Source organism: Phocoena phocoena, chromosome 4 (genome assembly GCF_963924675.1).
Source record: "Phocoena phocoena chromosome 4, mPhoPho1.1, whole genome shotgun sequence".
In the NCBI taxonomy this organism is placed as follows: Eukaryota; Metazoa; Chordata; class Mammalia; order Artiodactyla; family Phocoenidae; genus Phocoena; species Phocoena phocoena.
In genome coordinates, this window is record NC_089222.1 from 73,646,922 (window position 1) to 73,674,460 (window position 27,539).

At 39.2% G+C, this 27,539-nt stretch overlaps 2 protein-coding genes across 3 annotated transcripts in view; one reads left to right on the forward strand and one right to left on the reverse strand.

Annotated features, from left to right (window-relative positions):
* SENP5 (SUMO specific peptidase 5) overlaps positions 1–23,939 on the reverse strand; it is a 37,468-nt gene extending 13,529 nt beyond the window's left edge. The window contains exons 1-6 of one of the 2 annotated variants that reach the window (XM_065876729.1): positions 23,794–23,939; positions 12,497–14,037; positions 3,501–3,606; positions 3,201–3,339; positions 2,888–2,935; positions 888–965 (exon numbers count right to left, since the gene is read on the reverse strand). In XM_065876729.1, coding sequence (XP_065732801.1) covers positions 888–965; positions 2,888–2,935; positions 3,201–3,339; positions 3,501–3,606; positions 12,497–14,006 — 1,881 coding nt within the window. In that variant the 5' untranslated portion in view covers positions 14,007–14,037; positions 23,794–23,939. Of the gene's footprint in view, positions 1–887; positions 966–2,887; positions 2,936–3,200; positions 3,340–3,500; positions 3,607–12,496; positions 14,038–23,793 lie in introns of those variants that run through there. The other variant, XM_065876730.1, reaches the window with a different exon arrangement.
* Positions 10,914–11,039, forward strand: LOC136122934 (short transmembrane mitochondrial protein 1-like). Its single transcript, XM_065877049.1, has one exon. The coding sequence runs from the start codon at positions 10,914–10,916 to the stop codon at positions 11,037–11,039; it is 126 nt and encodes a 41-aa protein (XP_065733121.1).
* Positions 23,940–27,539: the final 3,600 nt, after the last annotated feature.

A 27,539-nucleotide genomic window follows, 5' to 3' on the forward strand; every position in this document is an offset into this window, starting at 1 on the left:
TCAACCACATATAGTTTATCTTGCCACTACTGATGATGCCTTGAACATATTACCTATATAGCAATGTTCAATCAGGTGTTTGTACTTTGCAAAAAATTATTTCCACCCACAACTACATAAGACAAGACTTACTCCTAATTTCTCTAACCCATCCAGTATAAAAAGTGAAAAGTTACAGTATCTCTAGACTTATGACTGTGAATTTTGAACTTGTTGGTAATTTCAAAATATCAAAAATAGTATATAAATAGGCTTTTAAAATAATGTTTCTGACAGTCAATACTGAGAGAAATTAAGGTTGGAAACTACCTTAGGGATTGCTCTAATTTATCATTTTGTTTTATAAATAAGCAATCTGAAGCCCAAATTAAGTGTCTTATCTAAGTTGTACAGCAAGCTAATAGCAATGTCAGAACCATGAACTTCCAATCCAGTGCTTTCTGTTATAGCAGATTCCAATGAACTGGACAGACTCAAGAATTTTACTAGTGTCTTGTCTTTCAAGCAAAAAGATTCCTTTGCGATGACCTAGGGGGTGGGATACGGAGGGCAGGAGGGAGGCTCAAGAGGGAGGGGATATGGGGATATATGTATGCATATGGCTGATTCACTTTGTTGTACAACAGAAACTAACACAGTATTGTGAAGCAATTATACTCCAATAAAGATCTATAAAAATAAATAAAATTAAAAACTAAACATAATCAAATGATGATAAAAAATAAAAAGGATTCAAAAGAAACAATAAAAAACTTACATTAAAAAGCCTGTTTCTAATTAACATCATAATTGGCAATAAAGTTATCCTTCCACTCAAAGTGGCTTATCATCTGCATTTCAAATTTAGAATAAAAAAGAAATTAAAAAAAAAGAAATAAAGAGAATACCTTTTTAGTCCATCTTTTTACTCCATTATATCCTTTGGTTACCAGCTGTCTATGAAAAAAGCTGTTGAAGAAGTGAACCTAGAAAGACATCAAATACAAGCACTCAGATTATATTAAGCTGTGCCAAGACTTAACTTCACAAGAAAATGGAAATTTTAAAATCCCTGAATGTAAGATGGACCAAAAAATGAGGAAAAGTTTCTTCTTAAAAATAATGACCAAAACATACATTAACCAGTTCAAAGAAGACTGTTTCAAATTTTCATTAGGATGACCTCACAGATGTGGTTGGTCTACAGTCAGAACTGGAATGGGGCAGTAAATAAATTACCTGAATCCAATCAAGTAAAGAAGCAACCTGATAAATCTCGTCAAATCAGGTGATAAAGTTGAAACAGGCTATGAAAGAATCAGGTAACAATTACTTTGAACTCAAGGGATGTGGAGTACAAAACTAACACTATCTGAAGGATGTGGACTTGGAGACTCCTATAGTCATAACAACTATAAAAAGGCTTTAGCATGATCATTTCTAGCACTGAAAAAATTACCCTAGTCGTATGTAGCATCATGTCCTGCATCCTTGCCTTTTTCAAAATTCTGGCTTATAAACGAGTATCAGCTCACCTGAGACGGTAAACATACTACGGTCTTAAAGTGTTCACTCTAACTTTGACTCACTTGAGATGATAAAACTGTTCCCTTAGTGCTGAGGTTCTCAGGGTGTGGTCATCAAACCAGCAGTATCAGCATCACCTGGGAACTTGTTAAAAGGGAAATTCTCAGGCCCCACTCCAGTCCTACTAAAACAGAAACTATGAGGGCAGGGCTCAGCAATCTGGTTTCTGAGGATTCTGATGCACATTGGTTTTGAGAATCACACAGTTTAAGATATTAATAAAAAAGGCTTGTAGTAGCTATCTCTAGACAGTAATCCTCAAACTTTGAGTCCTTCAGAATCTGCAGGGCTTGTTAAAACACAGACTGCTGAGCTCCACCTCCAGTTTCTGCTTTAGTAGGTGTCGGTTGGATCCAAAACTCTGCATTCCTAGTAAATTCCCAGGTGATGCTGATGCTGCTGGTTTGGGGACTATACTTTGAGAACGACAGCCTTGGTTAAGTGTCCTTTTCATCCAATGAAGGTTTAGAATTAAATGTAGTGGTAATGAAGGGAAATTATACTCTTGAAATTAATACTTTTATGTTAAAAATCATCTGGTGTTTAAATCTAAACATACAGGTGTATGTTTAGATTTCTGATGATTAAGAGAATTTGACAAAATAGAGAATCTGACAGATTAGCTTCATGATACCAATTTAAAATGTATAACAGATTTTTGATTTTAAGCGGAAAGTTATGACATTTTGTCTTTATTAATAAAGTGTTGGAATCTGAGATTCATTATATTTACCTGTTTAAATTATTAGATTTATAAAAGTTTATAAAGTACTTGGAAAGGTTTTGCTTGAAATTAAAGCCTCCCCATCAGGCAATGTGAGTACTCAGAAAGAAAATTTAATATATTAAATTTTAAAAAATAGTAACTAAGCTCTTGAGGGAATTTTAGAGTTTAAGGGGGGTTAGTTTGTACTTAAACTGAGTATCAAAGATTAATCCAAGAAAAAGTGAAGATGAATACTACTTTACTACTTTTGTAAAGGGAGTAATACATTAAGTTAAAGTTTTTTAAAGTTAAATTTAAAAATTCAAAGCAAATAGTCCTTTTTGTGCATCTACCCACTAAAGAAAATAAAAAGCCTCTTCAAGATATCAAAAAACACACCCATTCTGAAATAAATAAGCAGGAAAATACTGGCATCATGACTTTCTTATGCTGAAATGATTTTATAGACCTTATGCGCAATCCTAGCACGTATCAAGACAAAAATCTCCTTTTAAAAATCTAAGAAATATCCAATAATTACATAAAGTTAAAAAAAAAAGCTTCTTCCTTTAATACACAAGGATTCTTTCTCCTAAAGAGAAAGTTTTCACTTACTTTGTCTGGGACTGCATCCATTATCAGCTCACCGTACATATTAATGACCTATAAAAAGTCAACATAAAACCAGCTTACTAATAACCCTATGCAATTCAGAACATCCACTCAGAATGAATAACATATTGCTACTGCTAACAGTAATCAAACCTTTCCAATACTGTACTGGGTTAGTGAATGAGTCACTTCAGTAAGGAATAAAGAATCCTTGATTCCAAAAGATAATTGTGAGGCCAACCTAGAGGTTATTAATTACATTTTATTGTCCAACATCCTCTGCAACTTCCATGCTGAGAATATACAATACACTAACCTGGTCATTCAGCCAATTCTGACCATCCAGGGTTGCCAGATCATCCATATCCAGCATGTGCTTATTGTAGAAGATGCGGAAGTTGCATTTTTGATGTCTGGCCCGATAGTTTGTTATCTCCCTATTGATAAAAGGTTTTCTGAAACAGAAATATTTTGAAAGAAAAAGTAAAAAAAAACAACACGAAACAAAAGTTCAACTCAGTTTACTGCTAAGTATCCTTTTTTTTAAATCAAGAGAAAAGTCATATAAGCCAATAATTTTCTTTTCAATGGCTTAACTTAAGCATCATTGACAAACCTATTAGAAAAGTCTTCATTAAAGACATCTTTTAATCTTCCAAGGACATCTTTTTCACTGAGTGGGACCAAACTGCCATACTTCTTCATAACCTCATCTAGGAATCCTTAAATAAAGGAAGAAAGAAAATTTAAGATGGAAAAGCCATTTTCAGCAAAGTCACCGTCCCATTACTTAACTTATACACAACACTTAACATACATTTAACCTACATTACTAAATGCATTATAAAAAGAAATCTTTTAAAAGTTATACTTTGTAAAAAAAAAATTAAATGGATCAGGCCCTCACCATTCCAATCTAGAGAGAAATGCTCTAAGGCATCATTTCACATTGGATTTTTAAGCTACTGATGCATTGTTAGAAAATGGATAGCTGAAACTAAAGACTGACATTTTTCAGTATCTTAACCTTGGAGAAGAATCCTATCTCCCAAAGGTAAAACCTAAAGGGTTTGATCACCTAGTTAAATGTGTCTATCACATTTAGTAACTGAAGAAATTATCTTTTTTAAAATCACAATTAGAATTGTTGAGATCACTGTCATTGTATTTATTATTTGATAAAGGTGTGAAATTTCACATCTCATAACAAGGGACATATACTAAGGCATTTTAAATATACAATTTGATAGTTATTTTAATACTCATGATACTGCATAACCCTATGAGGTGAGCTAAACCCTATGAAGTGAGCTTAACCCTATGGAGTGAGCTTAACTGGGTAACAGCTGGTGAGGCATGTTTTAAAAGAGGAAACAGAATTAAAGAATGACTTCTTGACCAGGATACAGGCTAGTCTTTACATCAACTTAAGTAATAGGTATATGCATTTTAATGGTTTCCAAGAGAATCCACTGAAGAAATATACCTAAAAATACGCTAGGAAATAAAAACAGGCCATTATTTCTAAGTAACTACAAAGAAGCTGAGGGAAGGCTTAGAGGCTCACAAAGTGGAGATATGACTTAGGCTATCCACTGAGAGGGGAGTGGGGAGAACAACAGTCTGGCTAACCATCGGTCTGACAGTTAAGTCCACCGAGTTAAGATGGAAAAAATGAGGACTGTTAGCCACTTATTTTACCCAGCCCCCTTTCTAACTTCAAGAATGGCCTCTGCTAAGTATCTATATAAAATGGACAGAAATGATCACAACACAGTAACTGTCCTGGAAATGGAGTGTTTTGTATGGGGGAGGAGCAGACAAATGTGTGAAAAACCTACTTTCCTCCTGTTAGTATCCCACCAGAGTAGCTCCCAACTTGAAAGGCTTAAGAGTATAGTAAGCAGGAAAGAGTTGCTTGCTTATGTCTGCTCCTGGTCTAGGCTTTAGGCATACAGAAGACAAAGGGAGTCTCATGTTCCAGTTTAGTCAGAGTAGGAGATGATGACTTGGGGCTTCTACACTAGGAATCCATTTGGCCTATGTTTGCCGATAGTGTTTAGTATATCATATCTTACAGTTGTCTAAGCATAGTCTTGTGTCTACATGGGAGAATGGACCCAAACAGAAGATAAGGATTCCCAACATTTGAGAAACTGAATTTAAGGAACAAATTTTATACAAAAATATTGCCCCTAATAACAAAAAATTAAACTTTAGGCCCAGCAACCTTAATTGAGACTCTTCAAATACGAAAGCAATCTCTTCTACCAATCGAATATGGACCCAATTCCAAACTTGTAACAAGAGGTGTCCTTGTTATGTTAACAATGTTATTTCTGAATGGCAGTGTTTGGGGGATTTTAAGTTGTTATGTTTAAGTTGTTATGTTTTTTTCCTCTTATCCGTATTTTTGTTTTCACTTTCAGATGATAAACATGGATTGGTAATGCAGTAGAAAAGCCCTACCTGGATCTTCAAGGACAACCCTAATGACAATGTCTCACTGATGCACACCATTATCTCACTAGGACCAGAAGTAAACAACAGTTAAAACGTGCTCATACTGAAGCTGGCGTGCCTAGAGCCCATGTTCCACAACAAGAGAAGCCACTGCAATGAGAAGACTGTGCACTGCAACAGAGTAGCCCCTGCTCTCCTCAACTAGAGAAAGCCCGTGCACAGCAACAAAGACCCAATGCAGCCAAAAATAAATACATAATTTAAAAAAAAAAAGCACTCATAAGCCAAGCACCAGCATACCTCGTTTCATCCTTATAACTATCTTATGTGTTAGACAGTATCCGTACTTTAAAAATGGAGACAGGCGGCTTAAGGAGGTTAAATAACTTCCCCAAGGACCCTTAACTAGCATATGGCAGAAATCAGGTTCTGACTGTAGGTTATGTGACAACAGAAACTGAGCCGTTAACGTCTATGCTGTGCCACCTCCAATGCAGGAAATATCTATTATCTCTTCTCTACAAAACAACTTAGTTCTTCATTTTACCTTTCCCTTCTAATACCCATGGGCCAAGAGTAACCCAAAAAACAGACTTCTTAAAATGAGAGTTACAGAATTCCCTGGAGGTCCAATAGTTAGGATTCCACGCTTCCACTGCAGGGGGCAGTGGTTCTATCCCTGGTTGGGGAACTAGATCCCACTTGCTGCAGGGCTCAGCCAAAAAATTAAAATAAAATGAGAGTTAAATTCACTATTTATCCACTTGTTTTCACCAAACTAATGAACCAACAAGGAAAATGCATTTGGAATATACAATTTCTTTTATTCCAGAAGTACTAAAATTTTAGTATGACCTAGAAGCAAAGGATAAAATATTAGGAAAAAACAAAACCATGAAAAATTGGAGTTCAAATTATATTCCATCTTGTAAGTACAAAAGGTAATAATGTGAAAAACAAAAACTGAGGTGTTTTTTAGAAGTTAAATTACTCATCATGTTAAACCAACTGTGTTAGACAGCTTTTTCTTGCAACAACTGATATGGGTCACATGGATCACATCCCACCCTGAAAGTGGAAGGGGTTCATTGTGTTGTGCACATATGAAATGCAACCACTTGGTTCTCCAACAAGATACAATACACATGTCAGAAAGGTCCCATCAAAAATAAGAAAGGCACAAAATACCTAAGAATAAACTTAAGGAATGTGCTTAAGTTTATTAAACTTATTAAACAAGTGAAAAGCACTACCAAATTCTAGTAAGGGACACAGATCAATAAATGGAGTAATTCTTTGGTTTTTAGAAGGAAAACTCCATATTAAAATGAATGCAATTTTCCCTAAATTAGTCTATTAATGTAATGCAATACCAATCAAAAGCCACTGTTTGTTCATTGGTTTAAATGAAAAACCAAATCCAAATTCATCTTGGGACAAAAATGTGAGAAATTCTTAGAAATTTTTGAAAAAGATTAAGGAGGAGAGGTGAATAGGGGCAAAAGAGAAGAGTTGAGAAGGAGGGCCTAATCCCATCAAATTATAAAACCAAATAACAGTGATTGAAGCAGAATAGTGCTATCACAGAAACAGAGAAACCAACCAGATAGGAATCAGAATGGCAGGCAGCATCTCATAATCATGGAGAAAAGATGAATTAATCAATAAATAGTATTAGAACTACCAAGTAAATCTTTTGTTCACAGTTGAAATTCATTTTGGTGTAAAGAATGTAGGAATCCGGGCTTCCCTGGTGGCGCAGTGGTTGAGAGTCCGCCTGCCGATGCAGGGGACATGGGCTCGTGCCCTGGTCCGGGAAGATCCCACATGCCACAGAGCGGCTGGGCCCGTGAGCCACGGCCACTGAGCCTGCGCGTCTGGAGCCTGTGCTCCGCAACAGGAGAGGCCACAACAGTGAGAGGCCCGCGTACCGCAAAAAAAAAAAAAAAAATGTAGGAATCCATCTTTAGTTTTTTCCAAACACCCACATGTAAAAATAACACATTAATAGTCTAGAAAATAGGGTTGAATATTTTCATAAACTTGAAATGGGAACAAGCTTTAAGTATTTATGCTAGTATCAATACATGACCATAAACATTTTAAAATAAAGTGGCAGCCACCCCATAATTCCTTTAGAACTTTTATGCCCTAATGAACATGTATGTCTTAAACATGTAAGTAGCAAACTATACTCACTCTTCTGGAAGCTGCTTTTTTATATTCAATACATGGATTTTTTTTCCCTAAGTCAATTCAAAACAATCTAGTGGTCCATTAAATTGATCTGGCATATTTTAACCAATTCCATGCTGATGGCCATTTGTTAATTTTTAGCTCTCTAAATAATGTTACAATTAAAACCCTCTATATATTCTTGTTCTAGTGTTTCCTTAGAACACACTTGCTAAAATTCAAATTTCTGAGGGAACTCCCTGGCGGTCCAGTGGTTAGGATTCCATGCTTTCACTGCCAAGGGCAAGAGTTTGATCCCTAGTCAGGGAACTATGATCCTGCAAGCCAAACCTTAAAAACCAAAAACATTTTCAAATTTCTGGGTCAAAGGACATTAAAACTTGCAGATTTTCACTTATGAATTTGGTTATCTATATTTATGAGATATTAATGCTTATGGAGTCAAATTGGTATATTTTTATTGCTTCTGAGTTCCCTATCATGCTTTAAAATGTCTTATCAATGAGATTATAAAAATGGTCTTGTGTTTTTTTTTAACAGCTTAAGCTATGATTCACATACCATAATTCATCCTCTTAAAAATCTACAATTCACTGGGTTTTTATATATTTAGAGTTGTACAACCATTACCATTACGTAATTCCAGAACATGTGCATCACTCCACAAAAAAACTTTGTATGTATTAGCAATTACTCCTTATTCCCCCCTCTCCCCACCCCCTGGCAACCATTAATCTACTTTTTATCTCTATGTATTTGCCTACTCTGAACATTTCAAAATGATAGAATCATATGGTATGTAGCCTTTTGTGTCTGACTTCTTTCACTTAGCATGTTTTCAAGGTTCACCCAAACTGAAATATATCAGTACTTTATTCCTTTTTATGGCAGAATATTCCATTGTATAGATATACCAAAATTTTATTCATCTATTCATCAGTTGATGGATATTTAAGTTTTTTCCACTTTTTGGCTACTATGAATAATGATGCTATGAATATTTGTGTACAAGTTTTTGTTTATCTGTATTTGTTTCTAATTAGTTAACTTTTCAATCCACCTGGAACATATTGTGATACAGGAATCTATTTCTTTTCCTTCCAAAACAGCTAATCTGAGTACAGAATCCTAGACTTTCCTACCCTCCCTGAAATTTTTTAAAGTTGTCTTGTACAAACATAACACTACTGTTGTTGCAAAGCATTCAACTTGGTTTTGAAGGGAGTAACTTTCTGAACAAATACTGCATCAGTTTATGCAATATTTGATAAAAATATGAAACACAAAAGTAAATTTTGATAAGTACAACGGGCTCTTAATAAATATATAAATACAAAATGAGCATAATGTGCAGTTATATTAGAGAAGAGCCAGCGTTTAGGACACCACAGAATATTGGCTAACACTACAAAGTCAATTAAGGGAGCATATACCATGCTGATTGTCCTATACTGATTCCTATTCTGATTGCTCTATTAATCCTGATTACTCGAGTTTAGTTCAATTTGTCTCTTCCATTGTGTTGGCTTTCTCCAGATGTTTGGTGATAGATTACAGGCTCATCTCTACTTGAATAACTTGCGGGTGGAGGGAAGGCTGTGATGGGCAGTAGCTTTTGCTCTGCCTTGAACTATTTTCAATGTGCGGATGCTAAGAACCCCCAAAACAGTTCTTCTGGAAAGGGCTGTTCTTCATTCTTGCCAGGCATTATAAGTAATGGGGCAGGAGTAGAGGGGAATGTCCTGACTCTCCATACCAATCTCCTATTCTTAGAATTTCAGTGCTATATGTCAATTATATCTCAATAAAATTGGGGTGGGGGGAGAAATTTCAGCTTGATAGCAGATATCCTCCTTGCTGATATATGGCACAGGCAGGGAGAGATGCTTTTGTGGAGATTTTCCAACTACTCGGTCTTTTACCATGGGTCTCCCCTTTCCTCTCCACCTCCACCATCTCCAGAAATGGTACACCCTCAGTGTTGCACCATTTTCCTGCACTAATCTTCCTTCTGTCACTGGGGCTCCCCTCTGGATCTTCCCTCTACTTTATGCCTTGTTAGTTTCTCAGTTTTTGATCTACCAAAACTCTCTTTGTTTTTGAGTACAGAGATACATATGTTTTAAATATATTTTTCATAATTTCTGTGGGTTTGGTAGGAGGAAGAAGAGATTCCATGGGCTTACTTCATCCTCTTAAATCTACTATTGGTTTCTGACAGATATTCTTTACTAAGTGAAGGAAGTTTTCTTTATTCCTAGTTTTCAAAGAGATTTAAACACAAAGGAAGCTAAGCTTCATTATCAGGCTTTCAGTACTTGCTGAGATACCATGATTTTTCTCTTTTAGCCTATTAAAATAACTACATTACAGATCACTAAATGTGAATTCTGTAAAAAATTCTTGTCTTCATGTTATGCTACAGTTTTACTATAGGACATAGTCAATTTATCAACTTTTTTGGAAGTGCTACATATATATTTGTAAGTTAATTGGTATTTGTGGGTGAATGCTAACTTTTTCAGATTTTATGAATCATGGTTCTGCTAACCTCATAGTAGGGAAATTTGTCTTCATTCTAGGACAGCATAAACAACAGAATTTTTTTTTAAAAGATTTTCTAGGACTCTGTACTTTGTCATTTTGTGGGGAAAAGTTTTTTACACATACTTAATGGTTGAAAAAGCAAAGTGTTCAGAATTGTTTAAACCACCAAGAAGTAACTCTCCTAACTCCCCAGAAAAAGCCATTTATAACAATTTGATATATCTGTCCAGATATGTCCTATACAAATGCATGTGCACACAAATACTCATTATGTGCACATGTATCTTTTAACAAAACAGCCTCCTTCTGTTTTGCAACTTGCTTTTTTCACTTTTCGAATTTATTCTTTAATAGCTTCATAGTATACTGCCTGGATATGCTGTAATTTATAGGTCCATAAAAACACTTGCTTTGGCTGTCCTCAGTGTTTTACTACCAAGACAATACTATAAGTAATGTCCCTGTACAAATATATTTGTACTCTTTTATATCTTGGCTAAATTGCAAGAAGGGGAATGGGTCAAAGACTGATACTGCCATATTATCTTCCAGAAGTGTTTATACCAAATGACTTCATGGGGTAGATTTTGACAAGAAGACTTTAAAGCACTATGTAAAAACCTGAAGCCATAAAGTAAAGACAAATAAATTTTACTATGTAAGAACTGAAATTTTCTGTTAAGCAAAAATGTCATACACAAAGTCAGGGTACTGAGGGCTTTTACCAAAATTTAATTTAACATCTTTAAAACTAGGCCAGGGGAGGCAGGCTCGGACGGCCCAAGGAGCTGCAGCCGCCCTTCGAGCCCTCCTTGCCGACACTATGCTCCAGTTCCTGCTTGGATTTACTCTTCGCAATGTGGTGGGAATGTATCTGGCTCAGAACTACGACATACTTGAAGAAATTAAAAAGGACGTGGACGTCAAGAAGAAACCCCCTAGTTCATGAGGCCGACTCTAGCACTGCCTCCTGGATAAACTGATTCTACTGTTCTTGAGGGCCTCCTTTACCATCTGAACCAAAAGCTTTTGTTTTCATCTCCAGCCTCAGCAATTTTCTTCTTTGCTAGACCCTGCATTGCCTTACAGCACAAATGGGGCCACAAGTTAAGAACAACCCTTACTTTTCCAACATCCTCACTTCTTCCCTTCCTCCTTCCAGCCACTTGGGAGGTCCTGAGAATGGAATTACGGTGCTAGATTAGTAAACATGACCTTTAACTAGTAGTTTCTCCCTTATTCTTTGGGATTTCTACTACCGTTTTTTTTTTTCGAAAGAAAAAAATGATGAGTTTTGTATAGCTGATGAGATATAAATAATGCTGATTTCACAGTCTAGCAATTATACTGGGTGTTTAAACCTTTGGTACTAAATTATGTTGTTTCAAAGTAGTAACTAAAATGAAAATCTAGAAGCCAGTTTCTGGTGAATTATCCACTAATTTTATATTGTTGTCAGGAAGCTCCATAGTTGCTAATTTAACCAATAAATCAATTTGCTATTCATTAACCAAGAAACTCTGTTCTGAGAACTCTATCAGGAACTCAGGAATTTAAAAGTATTTAAAGTAATGGCCTTTGTCCTCAGTAGAATTCATAGTCTCGTATGCATGTTTTTCTTAATGGTGCATTTGATCTCGCTCTATTCTCTCATAAGAATCATACTTATTTTATTATAGGCACATTTTACATTACATGGCATATAAATGAGAAGTTGTCTATAAAGGAAATTTTATGCCTTTTTACATTTAAAAAAATGTATTTACATTATAACTTTATAGTGGTTCTCATTAAAAAAAAAACTATAATGATGCTAAGGACCTTGAGGGTAGGAATCAGTGTATCCTGTTTGTTGCCACATTCTTAGAGCCAACAATGGTACATAGGAGCTTCTCATATATTAAATAAAATATAAACAATCCAATAGAGAAAAAGGCAAAGTAAAATTATATACAAACAAAAAATGGCAAAGACTGAAAAAGATGTTCAAACTTTAAAAAGGCAAATTAAAACAAAGAACTCTCCTGTGATCTATGAGACTAGCAAACTTTAGCAAATGCAAACGGGTTCAACTTTTTAGAGGGCAATTTAACAATTCTCTTAAAATTTTAAGTGTGATTATCCTTCCACCATCATTTCTACTACTAGGAATTTAACTTACAAAAACAACCATAGAAGTATAAAGAAGTAATTCCACTGCACCATTGTTTATAGAGGGAAACAACTAAAAGCAATCAAAAACTTACTAAACTATGGAACATCTATATAATACAGCAATATAAAAGAATGTCTAACTGCTTAAAGGGAAATCCATGTGGGGAAGGACCAAATAGGACTCTCCTAGAAAGGATAATGGACAGCAGGTGTGGGCCAGAGATTGAGGGAGAATAAAGGAAGAGTGCATACCAGAAAGGCAGATTGACAGCTGTTCATCATCCACTGGAGAGGCTTTTTGACTGTTCTTCCCACCTCCCACTTGATTTTCTAGTTTGAGTCCACTGCACGTCAGAGGAGCCTCCAGTGGACTTTTACAGTAAGGGTGGTCCAACAACTTAGAACTAAGAATGTTCTGCTTGAAAGATCCATCCTCATCCATCTGGCATGAACTCTCACTCTGAACAGTCTCTTCGGACACAGGCCCATCTACACTACTCACAGATTGATCTGCCCCAGACACTGACAGTTTTACTCTGTCATCATTGACAGTACTTGTCCGATTTTCCTGACCCAGAGCCATAACTTCTCCCTCGGTTTCCGAGATAAACATGTTATTAGAATGATGTTCTGGTAAGGGGATGTCATGAATCAGCTCTGTACACTCCCACTTAGGAGAGGAACAGGGTGACTGGTCCCAGATGTATGTGGCACTGCCATTCTGTTGGTCAGGGAATGCTTCATCTAAACTAAGCTCCTTGCCCAAGAGAGGGCTTCCTTTAGTGTGGCCATCAGGCACATGAGAGTTCTTTCCCTTCACCACAGCATTGCTGTCCATATCTGGAAGGTATGGTTGATGCCGACAAGAAGGGTCTTTAGGTTCTGGGGAAGAGAATAAGCTGCAACTGCCACCCTCACTGTTCTCCCTAAGGGTCTCTTGATGGTCCCCAGTGACCTGCACCCAGCTTCGCTGGGCTTTTTTTAGCTTGCAAACTTTGCTTTTTGTTCTGAAGTGCTGGGATCTGAGAATCCTGTACCGAAATCTAATCATGGATAATTTCTCATACATCATATGAGGAGATACTTTTATTCTTCTATGTTGATTAAGTTGGAACTTTCTTGGAATCAGGGGTCCCCCATTCCTGTGGTGCTCCAGCCCTCGGCAGCAGCCATAACAAAAGCGCTTTCTCTTATGGTTGCTCAAGGTGACCACAATTGTGCCACTCTCACCTGGACTCTGGCTCTCCCCATTGAACTTCATAGGAGGATCAGAAGCTTGTGGCTCCGTCCTAGGTCTGTGACCACTGGCCTGACTTAAAACACTATTTGCTGGTATGTCAGTGGCTGCCTTCAAGAGACTTTTCTCTCCAGAGTATTCATGATCAGAGTTCTTTGCTGATGACAGCAACTTCTCTGCTTGGAGTTTCAGGAAGGTCCTTGAGGAGGAAATGAAGTGTTTAGTGTCCTTTCCTTTCACTTTAGAGGACAAAGTACTAAGATTCTGAACAGCCACATTGGACTTTGCCTTAGCAAAAAGGGGTTCATCCTGGATCCACGTTTTCTGGAATTGAAGGGCCTTCTTTCTGCACTGGAAATGCCTTAAATGCCTGCTCCAAGTAACTGGCCTTCCCAACTTGGCTTTCAGAATGCACAACTGTTGGTGAAAGTAGAACTTCTTAAAGCCTCCAAACCCAGTATTCCATTTCTCAGAAAAGGCTAAGTGGATTCCTTTCCTCCATAGAATTTTCCTCTGTTTTTTCATTTTTCTGATGCATAATGAGATCTGAATGCAGCTGTAAAGAAGAGAAAGAAAATTTACATTTCTACCCTAAAAATAAGGTCATAAAGATACATTCACTGGCTTCCCTGGTGGCGCAGTGGTTGAGACTCCACCTGCCAATGCAGGGGTCACGGGTTCGTGCCCCAGTCCGGGAGGATCCCACATGCCACGGAGCGGCTGGGCCCATGAGCCATGGCCGCTGAGCCTGCGCGTCCGGAGCCTGTGCTCCGTAACGGGAGAGGCCACAACAGTGAGAGGCCCACATACTGCAAAAAAAAAAAAGATATTCACAGCAATATACATTAGAAAATTGAAAAAAGCATATGAAGTTCAACTTATACTATCAGACATAATGAAATCCTACCTGATCAAGGTTTTCCCCACAATGAAAATGAGGGATAAGGGAAGACATGAGTGCTCCAACATGACCCCATTTTGCTGTACCTGCCTCTGATAGAAACAAGTTTCAAGAATCATTTCCCAATATGCAGCCAGTTTCTGATGAAGCAGAAAGGGCAGGGAGTCAGGAGAGAATTTCTACATGTTGACCTTGTTTCTCATTAGCTAAGTGACTTTAAGCAAGTCACCCAAATTCTGTGTTCTCATTTGTAAAATGAAGGATAGAGAAGGGAGACGGGACCAGACACCATTTAAGACTGAGTTCACATCAAAACAATTTGTTCCATACAACAAATTTTCTTTTAAAGATTTTTTTTGACCATATTTAAAGTCTTTATTGAATTTATTACAATATTGCTTCTGTTTCATGTTTTGGTTTTTTGGCCACAAGGCATGTGGGATCTCAGCTTCCTGACCAGGGATAGAACCCACACCCCCTGCATTGGAAGGTGAAGTCTTAACCACTGGACTGCCAGGGAAGTCCCATACAACAAATTTCAGAAAGGAAAGGCAGGGACTTTTATTCTGTACAGTCATCCACAGGCGGACAGTCAATATATGCATGCAATATCAGTACCTCAAGAGGGAGACCGACCAGCCTCCTCTTTGTCAGTCCATCAAAGACTTTCTGAGTGACTATGAGACAGGACTCTATCAGGTGCTCTCAACCAGTTATGGTTCTGGCTCTCAAGTAAGTATAAGAAAAAAGAACCAACACAAGTGTGTTTCCCTCAGACTTAATTTCCCCTCAGACTTAATAAGATCTAACATTACTGAAGGCTCTTTAGCCTAGAAAGAAAGGCACCAGCCACTGCAGGTGGAACAGAAGAATCAAAAACCAATACCCTAATTTCAGCCTACTAATAACTTACTAGGAAAAGCTGTATTACCTTTCTGTGCATCAGTTTTCTCTGGGGGCGGGGCAGGGGGGAGAAGAGGACTGAACACATGTCTACTTCTGCTTCCTTTCCAAATCCCATTAAGATGACAGAAATGCAGTTTTTAAAAAGGCAAAACCTCTCAGGGACAATGACAACAAAAAAGGAGACGAGCAATAAAACTGCTGAAAGAAGAAAGCAGATGAATGAGTGATAACAGACTTAGCCAGCCAAAAGAGCTGAAATCTAAGCCAGCAGTAGGGGAAGCCAAGCAGCAAGTTACAGGACCTCAGAAAGGCTCAGGAACCAAGAGCAACAATACCTATGAAGGTCAGGGAATGGAAGACAGCTGAAAAAGGAAGGACTGGTTGCAAGTCTGAATAAGAAGCAATTAGACTCTAAGATCCCTTCTCCTACCATGGCAGATGATCAAAGTTTCACTTACTCAAGGGAGTGAACTAGAACAGTCAGGCACATCATGTACAACTGAGGGCAGGGGTACAAACAGGAGGATAAATCAGTTTACATAGGGAATTTCTCCCCAACCTCTTTCCTCACTCAGCTCCCAGAAAAGTTTATACCCCAAAGGAGGAGATCAGTTCTGGGGGTGGGCAGGGGGTTGGGTAGGGATAGATCATTCAAAAAGACCAACAGATACTGATATTTGGGGATGCCACAACTACACAGGCCCAAACAATTACCCCAAAGTTTAAGAAGCAATGAAACCCCCAAATCCCTCCCCAACTCCGCATAGCAGGTAACTGTCCCTCCCCGACCCAAGATTAGAAGTTTCTCCTTCAGAAAGGAAGTTCTGCAGACAAGGGGATCCCAGGAACAGTTTGAAGATGGAATTATATATTGAATATAAGACCCCACAACACTTTCCCACTCAACTCCCAAAACGCTAGCAGTCTGTCTTTCCCGTCCAAGCAGGAGATTGGAAGATTCTTCTTCAGAGAAACTGATTATTCCACAAGAAAATATATAAGTACAGGTATGCCCCCACAGAATGGCCCAGCATGGCCCACAGTGCACCCCACAAGTGACAAGTCCCACCACAAGCTCAGAACATCCAACCAACTTCTTAGTGGTCAAAAGACAGCATAACTAAGAATCACCACACTTCCAGGGATAAAAAGTAGACAAAAACAAACAGATAAAAGCAAAAGCATATTTAGAGAAGTTAACTTAAAAAACCTAAGAAGGGGAGAGAAGGGAAGTTATTGTTTAATGTGAAGAGCTTCAGTTTAGGAAAATTAAAATGGGTCTCAGGATGGATGGTGGTGATGGTTGCACAGCAATATGAATGTATTCAATGCCACTGAACTGTATACCTAAAAATGATTTAAATGGTAAATTTTATGTTATGTATATTTTACAATTTTTTTAAAAAAAGAAAGAAAAAAAACCCCAACGCTATCCTCAAAGAAGAAAATATTACATCCACTGGGGAAAAAAAGAATGGGATTTTTATTTTAAAGGAACAGTTAAAAAAATAAAGGAGCTTAGGACACTTAAAATAGCAAAAATGAAAAACTCAATAGAAAGTAAAGGGCTAATATTACTAATATTTAATATCTTAAATTGAGGGATAAAGGAAAAGGCTGATGGAAAAATGGGAAAAAGACATAATGAAACAATTCACAAATAAATATTTTTAAATGGCCCTTAAACATAAGTAAAGATGTTCAACTTCATGCATTAAAAAATTGTCAAGGGGGCTTGGGAGATAGGCAAAATGGGTGAAAGGAGTCAAAGGTACAAACCTCCATAAATAAACATATAAACAAGTCATTCATGACGATGTACTGTACAGCATGGTGACTACAGTTAATAATACTGTATTGCATATTTGAAAGCTGCTAAAAGTAAAGCCCTCATCGCAAGAAAAAAAATTTGGGGGGTGGGGAGCTATGTATGGTGATGGATTTAACTAGACTTATTGTAATTATTTTGCAATGTATACAAATGTTAAACCATTATGTTGTACACCTGAAACTAATATATGTCAATTATACCTCAAAAAAATTTGGCAAAAGTTACAGCAACATGTTTTGTTGGTGGGAGAAAAAAGACTTTCATACTTTGCTGGTTGGGAATACAAACTGATAAAATCATTTTGGAGGGGAATTTGGTAATATCTAACAAAACCATACAAGTATTCACCTTTTAATCCAACAACTCCACTTTTAGGAATTTACCCTGAAGATACATCTCCAATAATAATGAAAATACATAGTACATGGTTATTCACTGCAACACTGTCTGTAATTGCAAAATACTGGAAACAACCTAAATGCCCATACATAGGGCAGTGGTTGCATAAACTATGGTTCATCTGCACAATGAATGAAGCTGTAACAGAATAAGGATAAGGTCTATGAACTAACGTGGAGTAATTTCCGGTTTAAATGAAAAAAGCAGAGTTCAAATGAGTATCAATGGTAAACCACTGCAATAGTTTAGCCAATGTACAGTTAGGGAGAACAGTCCACACAAGATCACCCTCACTTCTGACAACAACTGAAAGTTCAGGGAGTTTCCAAAACCACCCTCAGGTCTGATACTTTGTCAGAATGACTCACAGAACTCACTAAAAACTGTTAATAGTTATGGCTTATTACAGCTGAAGAATGTGGATTAAAATCATCCAAGTGAAGAACTACACAGTGCAGAGTCCAGGGGAAGTAACAAATGAGACGCTTCCAGTTGTCCTCTCCCCATGGAGTAGAGACAGCATTACTTTCCCAGCACCAGTGTGTGACAAAGTGTGACAAGAATTGCCAGCCAGTGAAGCTCACCTAAGCCTTGATGTCCAGAGTTTTTATGGGGGTTCATAGGCATAACTGATTGCCCACACGACTGAGCTCAGTCTTCAACCCCTCTGGAGATCGACTGATACCAAAGTCATTACCCTAAATCACACTGTTGGTTTTTCTGGCGTGGCCAATCCCCATCCTATATCATACTGTTAGATTATCAGTGACCCAAGCCCCCAGGCAAATAAAGACACTCCAATCAGACATAACATTCCAAGGGTTTAGAGATTACCTCCTTAAAGCCAAGGATAAAGGCTTTCTTTTTGTGCAAGGTTAATTCTTTACTATATTATATATAGCCACCTTTCATAAAAGAAAAAATAAGAAAATATACATGTATCTGCCCTTTTGTGCCTCCCAAATAAATTAATTAATAATATAAAAATCAGGGCTTCCCTGGTGGCGCCTGCCAACGCAGGGGACACGGGTTCAAGCCCTGGTCTGGGAAGATCCCACATGCCGCGGAGCAACTAAGCCCGCGAGCCACAACTACTGAGCCCGTGTGCCACAACTACTGAAGCCCACACGCCTAGAGCCCGGGCTCTGCAACAAGAGAAGCCACTGCAATAAGAAGCCCGCGCACCGCAACAAAGAGTAGCTCCTGCTCGCTGCAACTAGAGAAAGCCCACATGCAGCAACAAAGACCCAATGCAGCCAAAAATAAATTAATTAATTAAAAAAAAAAAGAAAGTTAAATGTCAAGCTTGCAAGAAGGAAAGCAATCCAATTTATACAACAGTGCCTCAAAACAGGTCAGGAATTGGCAGCAGGAAGTTCTGTAAGTGGGGTGTGAACACGGTGCTAAAAACAAGAGGATAAATCAAATCATTTAGATACCCTTCTACTCGCCACAAAAACCAGCCAACTGCCCCTCCCTGATCCTTGCAGAAGCCTGGAGTGTTACTTTCTAGACTAAAACAGCACTGGCCAACAGGAGTTCTGCAATGATAGAAATATTCTGTATCTGCCCTGCCCCATATGATAGTCTATGGAAACGTGGTTACTGACCACTTGAAATGTGTGTAGTGCAACCGAGGAACGAAATATTTAATTTTATTTAATTTTAATCATTTAAATTTAAGTTGTTACATTTGGCTAGTGGCTACCACATTGGATAACGCAGCTCTAAAGGAAAAACAAAGGATTCCTGGACTGGAAAACATCTGGTCCAGTTGGGAATGAGGGTATCATACTGAAAATAGTTGAGTTAAATGAACATGAGTGTTTACATACTGAATGCTAAGACCTCTACCATTTCCCCCAGTTTAGCTACAAGACTGTTGACAACCCAGCTTATAAGCTCCAAGCAGGAGATCTGAAGATTCTTCTTTGGGAAATCTACCTAGCCAAAGAAAAAAGACAAAGATAATACTGTTGAAGGTTCTCCAATAAAAGTCCAGCCAGAGTACCCTAAAATCAACATATCCCAAGCATGAACTCAGAGTACATGTAATTAAAATTAAAAGCAACCTCCACATGGGGTCCCTTAACATTTCTGCCCCTGTATTCTCGGCCATACTGTTATGTGTTCACCAAATACCAACATTCCTCCAAAGATAAAATAGGGAATTCCTTGGTGGTCCAGTGGTTGGGACTCCGCGCTTTCACTGCTGAGGACCAAGGTTCAATCCCTGGTCGGGGAATTAAGATCCCATAAGCCATGGGGTGTGGTCAAGTCACAATAATAATAAAATAAAGAGCAAAGCAAATATGGTTTTTAAGAAAAAAGATAAAACACACACAACAAGGGAAACAGAAGTGAGCTTTCAACTCTTATTAGATACTCACTGACCCTAGGACAGCCTGAAGTCTGAACAATCCTTGAGGGGTTCAATATTTATTTGAGTAAAATTTTGCAGTGCAACCACTGTACAGATTAACTCAAGCATCACTATGAAAAAGTTCTTTCTCCTGTAGGTAGTAAGACAGTAATGAGAATAGCTGCTGTGTAGTGAATAAACAGGGGAGAGGTTATCCGCCCCCCCAAAAAAAATGAGACAGAATGAATGGCTTGTAGTAGGAAACAAGATTAAAAACAAAACAAAGGGCTTCCCTGGTGGTGCAGTGGTTGAGAGTCCGCCTGCGAGGCAGGGGACACGGGTTCGTGCCCTGGTCCGGGAGGATCCCACATGCCGTGGAGTGGCTGGGCCCGTGAGCCGTGGCCACTGAGCCTGCGCGTCCGGTGCCTGTGCTCCACAAAGGGAGAGGCCACAACAGTGAGAGGCCCGCGTACCGCAAAACAAAACAAAACAAAAATAAAACGTATTGCCCACTGGCATCAGAGGACATGAATGAACCATAAAAAGGTCCAGATTGAGAACTGGAGACTTGTACATTTATGGTACCTACTGGTGATAGGTACATTCAGCTACCACACATAAAGCAGATTAAGTTAAATATCCAATTTTGGTCTCAAGTCCTTACAGACAGAGAAGACTGCCTCAAGGACCAGCAAGTGACTTCTAAACTCCACTTCTCACTGGGTCTTCAAGTTGTCACTACCCCCCACCCCGCCTTTGTTTCTGTTAAATCCATAATATCAGTTTACATTAAAATTGTGAACCCTGGGTTCCCATTTATCCTTTCTCAATACCTCTACTTGAAAAGTGTATTCTGTCAGAATCTGAAATTCACCAATTTTTAGGCTTCAGAATTAAGGTATTTCAGACACAAAATTTAAAAATTTAGAGGGACTTCTCTGGTGGTCCAGTGGTTAAGACTCCACGCTTCCAATGCAGGGGGCTCAGGTTCAATCCCTGGTCAGGGAACTATGATCCCACATGCCACACGGCTTGGCCAAAAAAAAAAAAATTAGAGACTCAGTGACTTGGTTTTTCATCTTAAACACATACCATATGTCTCTCTAGATTCTGAATTTATAGATTACCTCTCTGTTAACATGGCTTTGTTAATCAGTGAATTCAGAATGCCCTTGTGTCATCTGGTTGTAGGAAGTTAACATGCTATAAACAGGGTCATTTTTAAAAAGAAAATAATTCAGCATCTTCCTTTAGAGGATTTGTGATGTACGGTCCATTTCTGGCTCTACTAACACAGCCTTTTCATCGTTTCAGTGATTCTTATTCAAAGAATAATTTGCTAATGAATGTATCTCCCCAAAAGAGAATGTTCAACTCTGCCTGATCTATTACCTTAAGAACGCTGAAAATATTAACCACCCCCCTAAAAAAATCACGACATTTTCACTGTAATGGGCAAGAAAAATACATATGAGGCACTGTTACTTCCTTATCAGTTCATCCTTTCTAGATATCTATCAAATTCTTTAAATCAGTGGCATGGTACAATTAACCAAAAATGAAAAAGGGACTAAAAATTCAAGGACAAGCTTAAGGCAATACCAAGAGCCTCTGGTTAAATCAGGTGTTTATAAGGCAATTAGAGATGTTATAGGGCTTCTCTAACAGTTCTCAAATTGAGTTCCATAGGAAGCTGGCTAGTGATACAAAATAAGAGGTCATGCATACCAGCATTGTGGGGGATGGTGGTGGAGAGAAACCTGTGGACAGTACAGTGAATTTATGACACGCCAGAACAAAAGTGAAAATATTCTTTAACTGGAATTCTTCCATGGTTTATGAAGGCTTGGCATAAAAGTCTACTAAGAAACTGATTTATAAAATGATATGGTCTTTATATAATTCTGCCAACAACAAAAAAACCTAAGCAACATTTAGTAAAAAATTTTACTGTAAAATCTAATACTTTCATTAAAGAGCATTAAGGAGTCTAATTGCATAGGGAACTATGAAAACAGAATTACATAGAGCTACTGACAAATGACTTTTTTCCCCTTCTGTGCTCTCAGATACAAAACCTGAAATAGTACTATTGATTCAAGTAAGGTTATTTGTTAAGGAAAGGAAGAAAAAGAGAAAGAAATTTAAAAAGCATAGGCAACAAACTAATTGACACTTCACCTCTCTGAGCCTGTTTATAAACTAAAATCTGCGGTTTCAAACGGTGAATATCACCTGAAAAGCTTTTTAAAAATCGCAAATAGCCGGGTCCCATTTCAGATCTATTAAGGTAGTGTCTGGGCATCTGGGGTTTTGTTTTAATTCCCCAACTGACTCTGATGTCCCTGGAGGTTTTGGAACCACTGGATTAAATGACCCTCAAGGTCCCTTCCGTATCCATGACGTAAAATTCCAAATTGACAATTCTGTGTCAAAGGAACTGAAGATTGCACTTCATCATGCTTCACTGAGCATCATCACACTCCAATGAGGGAAGGCAAGTATCCTTAATTTGTCTGACCAAGCAACTGTAAGAACAGGTGCTACTCACTCAAGTCACTGATTGCATCTCTCTTCTCCCCTCCCCAAACACTTCTCTTAGGGTCTACTTAAACTTCAGAGCAGGGAATGGTCTTCTCTCACCAATATAGAGAAAGGTATCTCCTCATATTAACTTAGAACTGTAATGTTCAGCCACTCAAAGGATTCAAGTCCTTATGTTTATTCTCTGAACATTTTCAATTAACATGAAATGCTCTAGAAGCAGAGGGAGGAGTCCTCAGAAACGTGCAAAGAATTCCTTCTAAAGAGGGCCAAGGTGTGAATGAAGCCCCTCCCAGCTTTTCTCCTAGAAAGGGCCCACTAGACATACTGAGCAAGAAGCAAAACTGATTTAGGTCATCCCTCATACAACAATAATGTGTGATCAATAAGCATGAGACCTCTGGGTGACTAGGAGGAACTGATTTCTTTCTAATGCTGCCCGACCCAAAGCAGAGACTGCAGTTAGCTTTTAACCACAAGATCCTAGTATCTCTTCTGGCACCCTTCTCCATACCAAGCGTAGTTATTCTGGGTAAAAGACATAATTAAGAACCTACCATTAAGCGTCCTGGGTATTCTTAAACCGACTTTAACCTGATTCCCAAAATAGTTCATGATTAACGTTCTGCTTTCTTCATTTCATTTAATTCTCCCAACTAATTTATATAGGTATAAGAAAGTTCCACTTTACATGGGTTAAAAATGTCTACACAAGATTAAAGCCACCACCAAGTGGCAGGCCAGGATTTCAATTCTGCCTTTCGAACTCCAGCTTTTCGAACTAAAAGTCCAAAACCCTTATCTCCGACATCCTCTCCGCACCCCTCCTCCCCCAAAAGAGTGGTCATACACTGTAAAACGGGGGTTGATACTGCCTAGCATAAACAGAAGGGAAAAACAGGCTTCCCACCGCCCAAATGTTCAATTGTGCCATACCCGTTCACTAGAACAGGGTCCCAGGAGTGTGAGGATGGAACCAAAGGCAGGAAGGAAGCAGAATTGTCCGAACAAATAAAACCCAAGACGGCAGGAGCTGGAGGACCTCTACCAGCAGCTCTTCCGCTCAAAGATTCCCCCGGCTTCAGGAAGAGCGGCCGGGGGCGCTAGCCCTCTCCGCTTCTGCGTCGTACAGCTCGGACTGGCGAGAAAAAGGGGACACTGGTCCCTCGGGACGAGCTCCTTCCCCGCCCCCAGAAAAGCACAACAGCGCCCGGGGAGAAATCCGCTGCCTCTGGTTCGGCGGTGGGGGAAGAGCAGCGCTCGAGGCCTCCAGGCCAGGGTGCTGAGCTGGCGCGCACTGGCGCGAGAATGGCCAGCCAGCCTGGTCCGTCAGTCATTCGCCGTATTTGACACCCGGGCTCTCGCTTACCTACATCCCTCGCTACCGGCACCTGCCCCGCCGTGGGTCCAGATACTGCAGCAGTTCGGACTGCGGCCCCGCCTTCGCCAGCTTTAGGGGAAAGCCCGTCAGCCAGCAGACGTCCGGCCTGCTTACAGCGGCTACAGCCGCCGAGCTTCCTCTAGAGCCACTGCCGAGAAGCCGGCGCTCGTTTACAACGTCACCTCCTTCGGTGCCCTTCCGCCTCAGCCCCGCCCGCGCCGCGTGCAGGGGGCGGGGGAGGGAAGCAAGGGCTCGGCGCTGGGGGCGTGGCCCCGCCTTCCCTCCACTTCCGGCGGCGCATGCTCCCCCGACCGCCCGGGACGTCTTTCTGACGGTCCGCGCCCCCGGCGTCAGGACTGCGCTTTCGGTCGCGGACCCGGCTCTTTCCTCGTGGCGCGTGAGGATTGTAGAAACTGCGATCTGAACATTGCAGAACGGGTTTGAGACTTCTTTACAGCCTGCTCTCAAGTTTTTAACCCCCATAGGGCTAAGGCGGACCGCAGCTACTATACGGCGTCTCCCTCCACTAATCCTTTTTCCCTTTGGTCAAAAGCGAAGGACCACATTCCTGCTCTGGTTGCACTTTGAGGCCTGGCCCAAGCTTTTCTTCTCTGGTTTTTCGATGGTGATCTTTCCCCTTGGCATTGCGATGTGCCTCCTCTATATCTCTGACCCGCCTCTCCTCAACTGAGAACACTTCCCCAGGAGGGCAGAACCTGGTCTTATTCACCATTGTAGCCCCAGCCAGCACCAAATAGTAACTGGCCTACAAGAGCTTAGTAAGTCTGTGCAATAAATCTATCATTCTCTTTCTGAACAAAGAGGAAAGTGACTTCAGTCTGATATATTAAAGCACGATTCTTTCAACAAGCATTTTTTTTTAATGTAAACATGAAGTAATATTTCTCTTGCAAGCCCTCAGTCTAATTGTGGGGAGACATACATAATTTTAATACGATATCCTGATAGGTGGAAAATATAATAATACCAGATTTATTGTGGAAGATGAATTCAATTTTGGCCGTATTCGATTTTTGGAATAGAGTGGAGATGTATACTATGGAATACCAAGGGTGGGGTGCTGGGAGCCTTGTGCACCAGGCACAAGCAATAAGGGTGTGCACTGACTGTAAAGAAGGTTAAAAAAATAATAAAACCGACTACAGTGTGGTTTGCTTTTAATCATCACACGTGTCAGCAAATTCTAACCAATGCCAGTGATAAAGTAGTCCTTTACAAACAAAAGCTTTTCTTGGTCTTCCTTATAAACAATTTCTGTAGTTATTGAGTTTTAATAGTATATATGTAAGCTCAGCTTGGCACATTTCCTCAGTTTAAAAGTAAATCTTTTTGAGATTTCCACTTCCAGCCAAGATGGAATAAGATATCAGATTTTACCCTTCCAACTGTAACAACTAAAAAACCAGACAAGAAATATGAAACATTTATTTTTTAATAGCTGTTTATTTATTTATTTGGATGCACTGGGTCTTAGTTGCGGCACACAAGATCTTCATTGGCGGCATATGGGATCTTTTAGTTGGAGCATGCAGAATCTTTTAGTTGTAGTATGTGGGATCTTTAGTTGCGGCATGTGAACTCTTAGTTGTGGCATGTGGGATCTAGTTCCCTGACCAGAGATCGAACCCGGGCCCCCTGTATTGGGAGCACGGAGTCTTAGCCACTGGACCACTAGGGAAGTCCCTGAAACAACATTTAAAAAACATTTGATATAAGGCAAAAAAGAATGGTGATCCCTGAGAGATGGACAATAAATGGGGTGAGCCCCCCCCAAATGCACCAGTTTACTGCCTGGCAAGAGTCTCCAGGACAGTCACAGGTAGGGGAAACCAAGAGGAGCCTGGTGGTCTCCTTGTGTTGAGGGGAAGACACCAAAGCAGCTAGAGTTCAGAGGAAAGAGTCCCCAGTGTAGAGACAGCTGCACAAAGAGAAAGTTCTAGCTGCTTTTTACTATTTTCTCTTTGTTGTTGATTTTCAGCCATTTGACTATTTTGTTCCCTACTGTGGTTTTCCTTTTATTTATCTGGCCTGGGTTTCCCTGAGCTTCTCTAATTTGTGGGTTGACATCTTTCATCAGTTTGGGGAAATTCTCAGCCATTGTCTCTTCCACTATTGTTTTTGCTCCATTCTCTTATCTCTGTTCCTCTGGGAGTCCAATTACATATGTAAGATTATTTGACCTTGTTCACCATATGTTTTATACTTTGTATCATCTTTTTTTTGTCTCTTGACGTTTCAGTTTGAATGTTTTCTATTGACCTGTTTTTGAGTTTACTAATTCTTCTATAATCTCCAGTCTGTTATCAAATCTGTGCACAGTGTTAATTTTTAATATTGTATTTTCAATTTTAGAATTTGATTTGTTTTTATAATTTTTAAAATAGATTCGTTATCCATTGAAAGTCTCCATCTTTTCATCCATTTTGTTCATCTTTTCCTCTGTCTTATCTTCTTCATCAGTTTTATGTTTTTCATTCTTTGTCTGCTAACTTCAACATTTTAATCATCTGTTGGTCCAGTTCAATGGTTCATTTTTCTCTTTTGATTATTATGTTTTCCTGCCTCTTCACAGACTTGGTAATGTTTTCTTCTGTGCCAGACAGTGTGTATAAAAGAACTGTAGAGTGAGCCACCACATGATATCATCTCCCAGTGAGAGTTCCCCCTTCCCTCCATTAGGTTGATAGAGTGAGGGTCTGATAATCACAATCTAATTAGGGATCGAGCTGGGTCTTGGCAAGGTTTCCTTCTTACTTGGACTCATTCCACTTCTGGTTCATCCATGTTCCTCCGGGGTATATCTCCTCAGACCTGAAATACTACAGTACTATTCAGTTCAGTTCTTTAGAGACATTGAGCTTAGCTTTTTCACCTCCAGCTATTCAGCTTCAAAATATGAGAAATGTTCCAAGGGAGAGAGTAGCCATGTGTTTGAGGAGGCCATGTCCCTCTAATGGGGCATGGTTTCCTAAACACCATGACTTTTAAAAAGTTTTGGCCCAGGTCCGCAGCCTCCCAAGGAGGTCTCGAACACAGCAAATGCCCCACGCAGAAAATCAGCCATGCACTGAGGCTCTTCTGGTTTTCAAACTTCCCCAATAGTCCCACATGACCACCAAAAGTTCCTCTGGGTTTTCTCTGCCCCAGTAGACAACCTCTGCCTAGGTTAAGACTGATCCTCAGCCTGTAACTAGAACCAGCAAATGTTTCCACAAAAGAAAACAGCCACTGATTATCAATTCACCTCAGAAGGGCCCTCCCCTCTCTGGAATTTTAGTTTACGTAAAATAAGGTAAAAAGTCTTAGTCATTTCACAGTCCTCTAATATATTTTAAAATATGATGTTTTTAACTTATTCTGCATTTTTTAAGGTTGTTGTAGCAGGCACATTGTCCTGCTGCAACCTACTACATCCTATTTGGAAGCAAAAGTGACGTGTAAAACTCAGTTCTATCATGTCCACAATGCCCAACTGTATAAATGATACCTCCTGTTCATAACTATAATTCTGACATTTCTTTAGACTTAGACATTTATATAGATCCATTGCTTAGTGAAGAACCTTTTTTTCCATACTTTATTCGGTTACCATTTGGTTGCCCTAAGTTTGTCCTCTAGAAGATTTTTTTTAAGATCTATTTATTATTTATTTTTGGCTGTGTTGTGTCTTCGTTGTGGCACACAGGATCTTCATTGAGGCACGTGGGATCTTT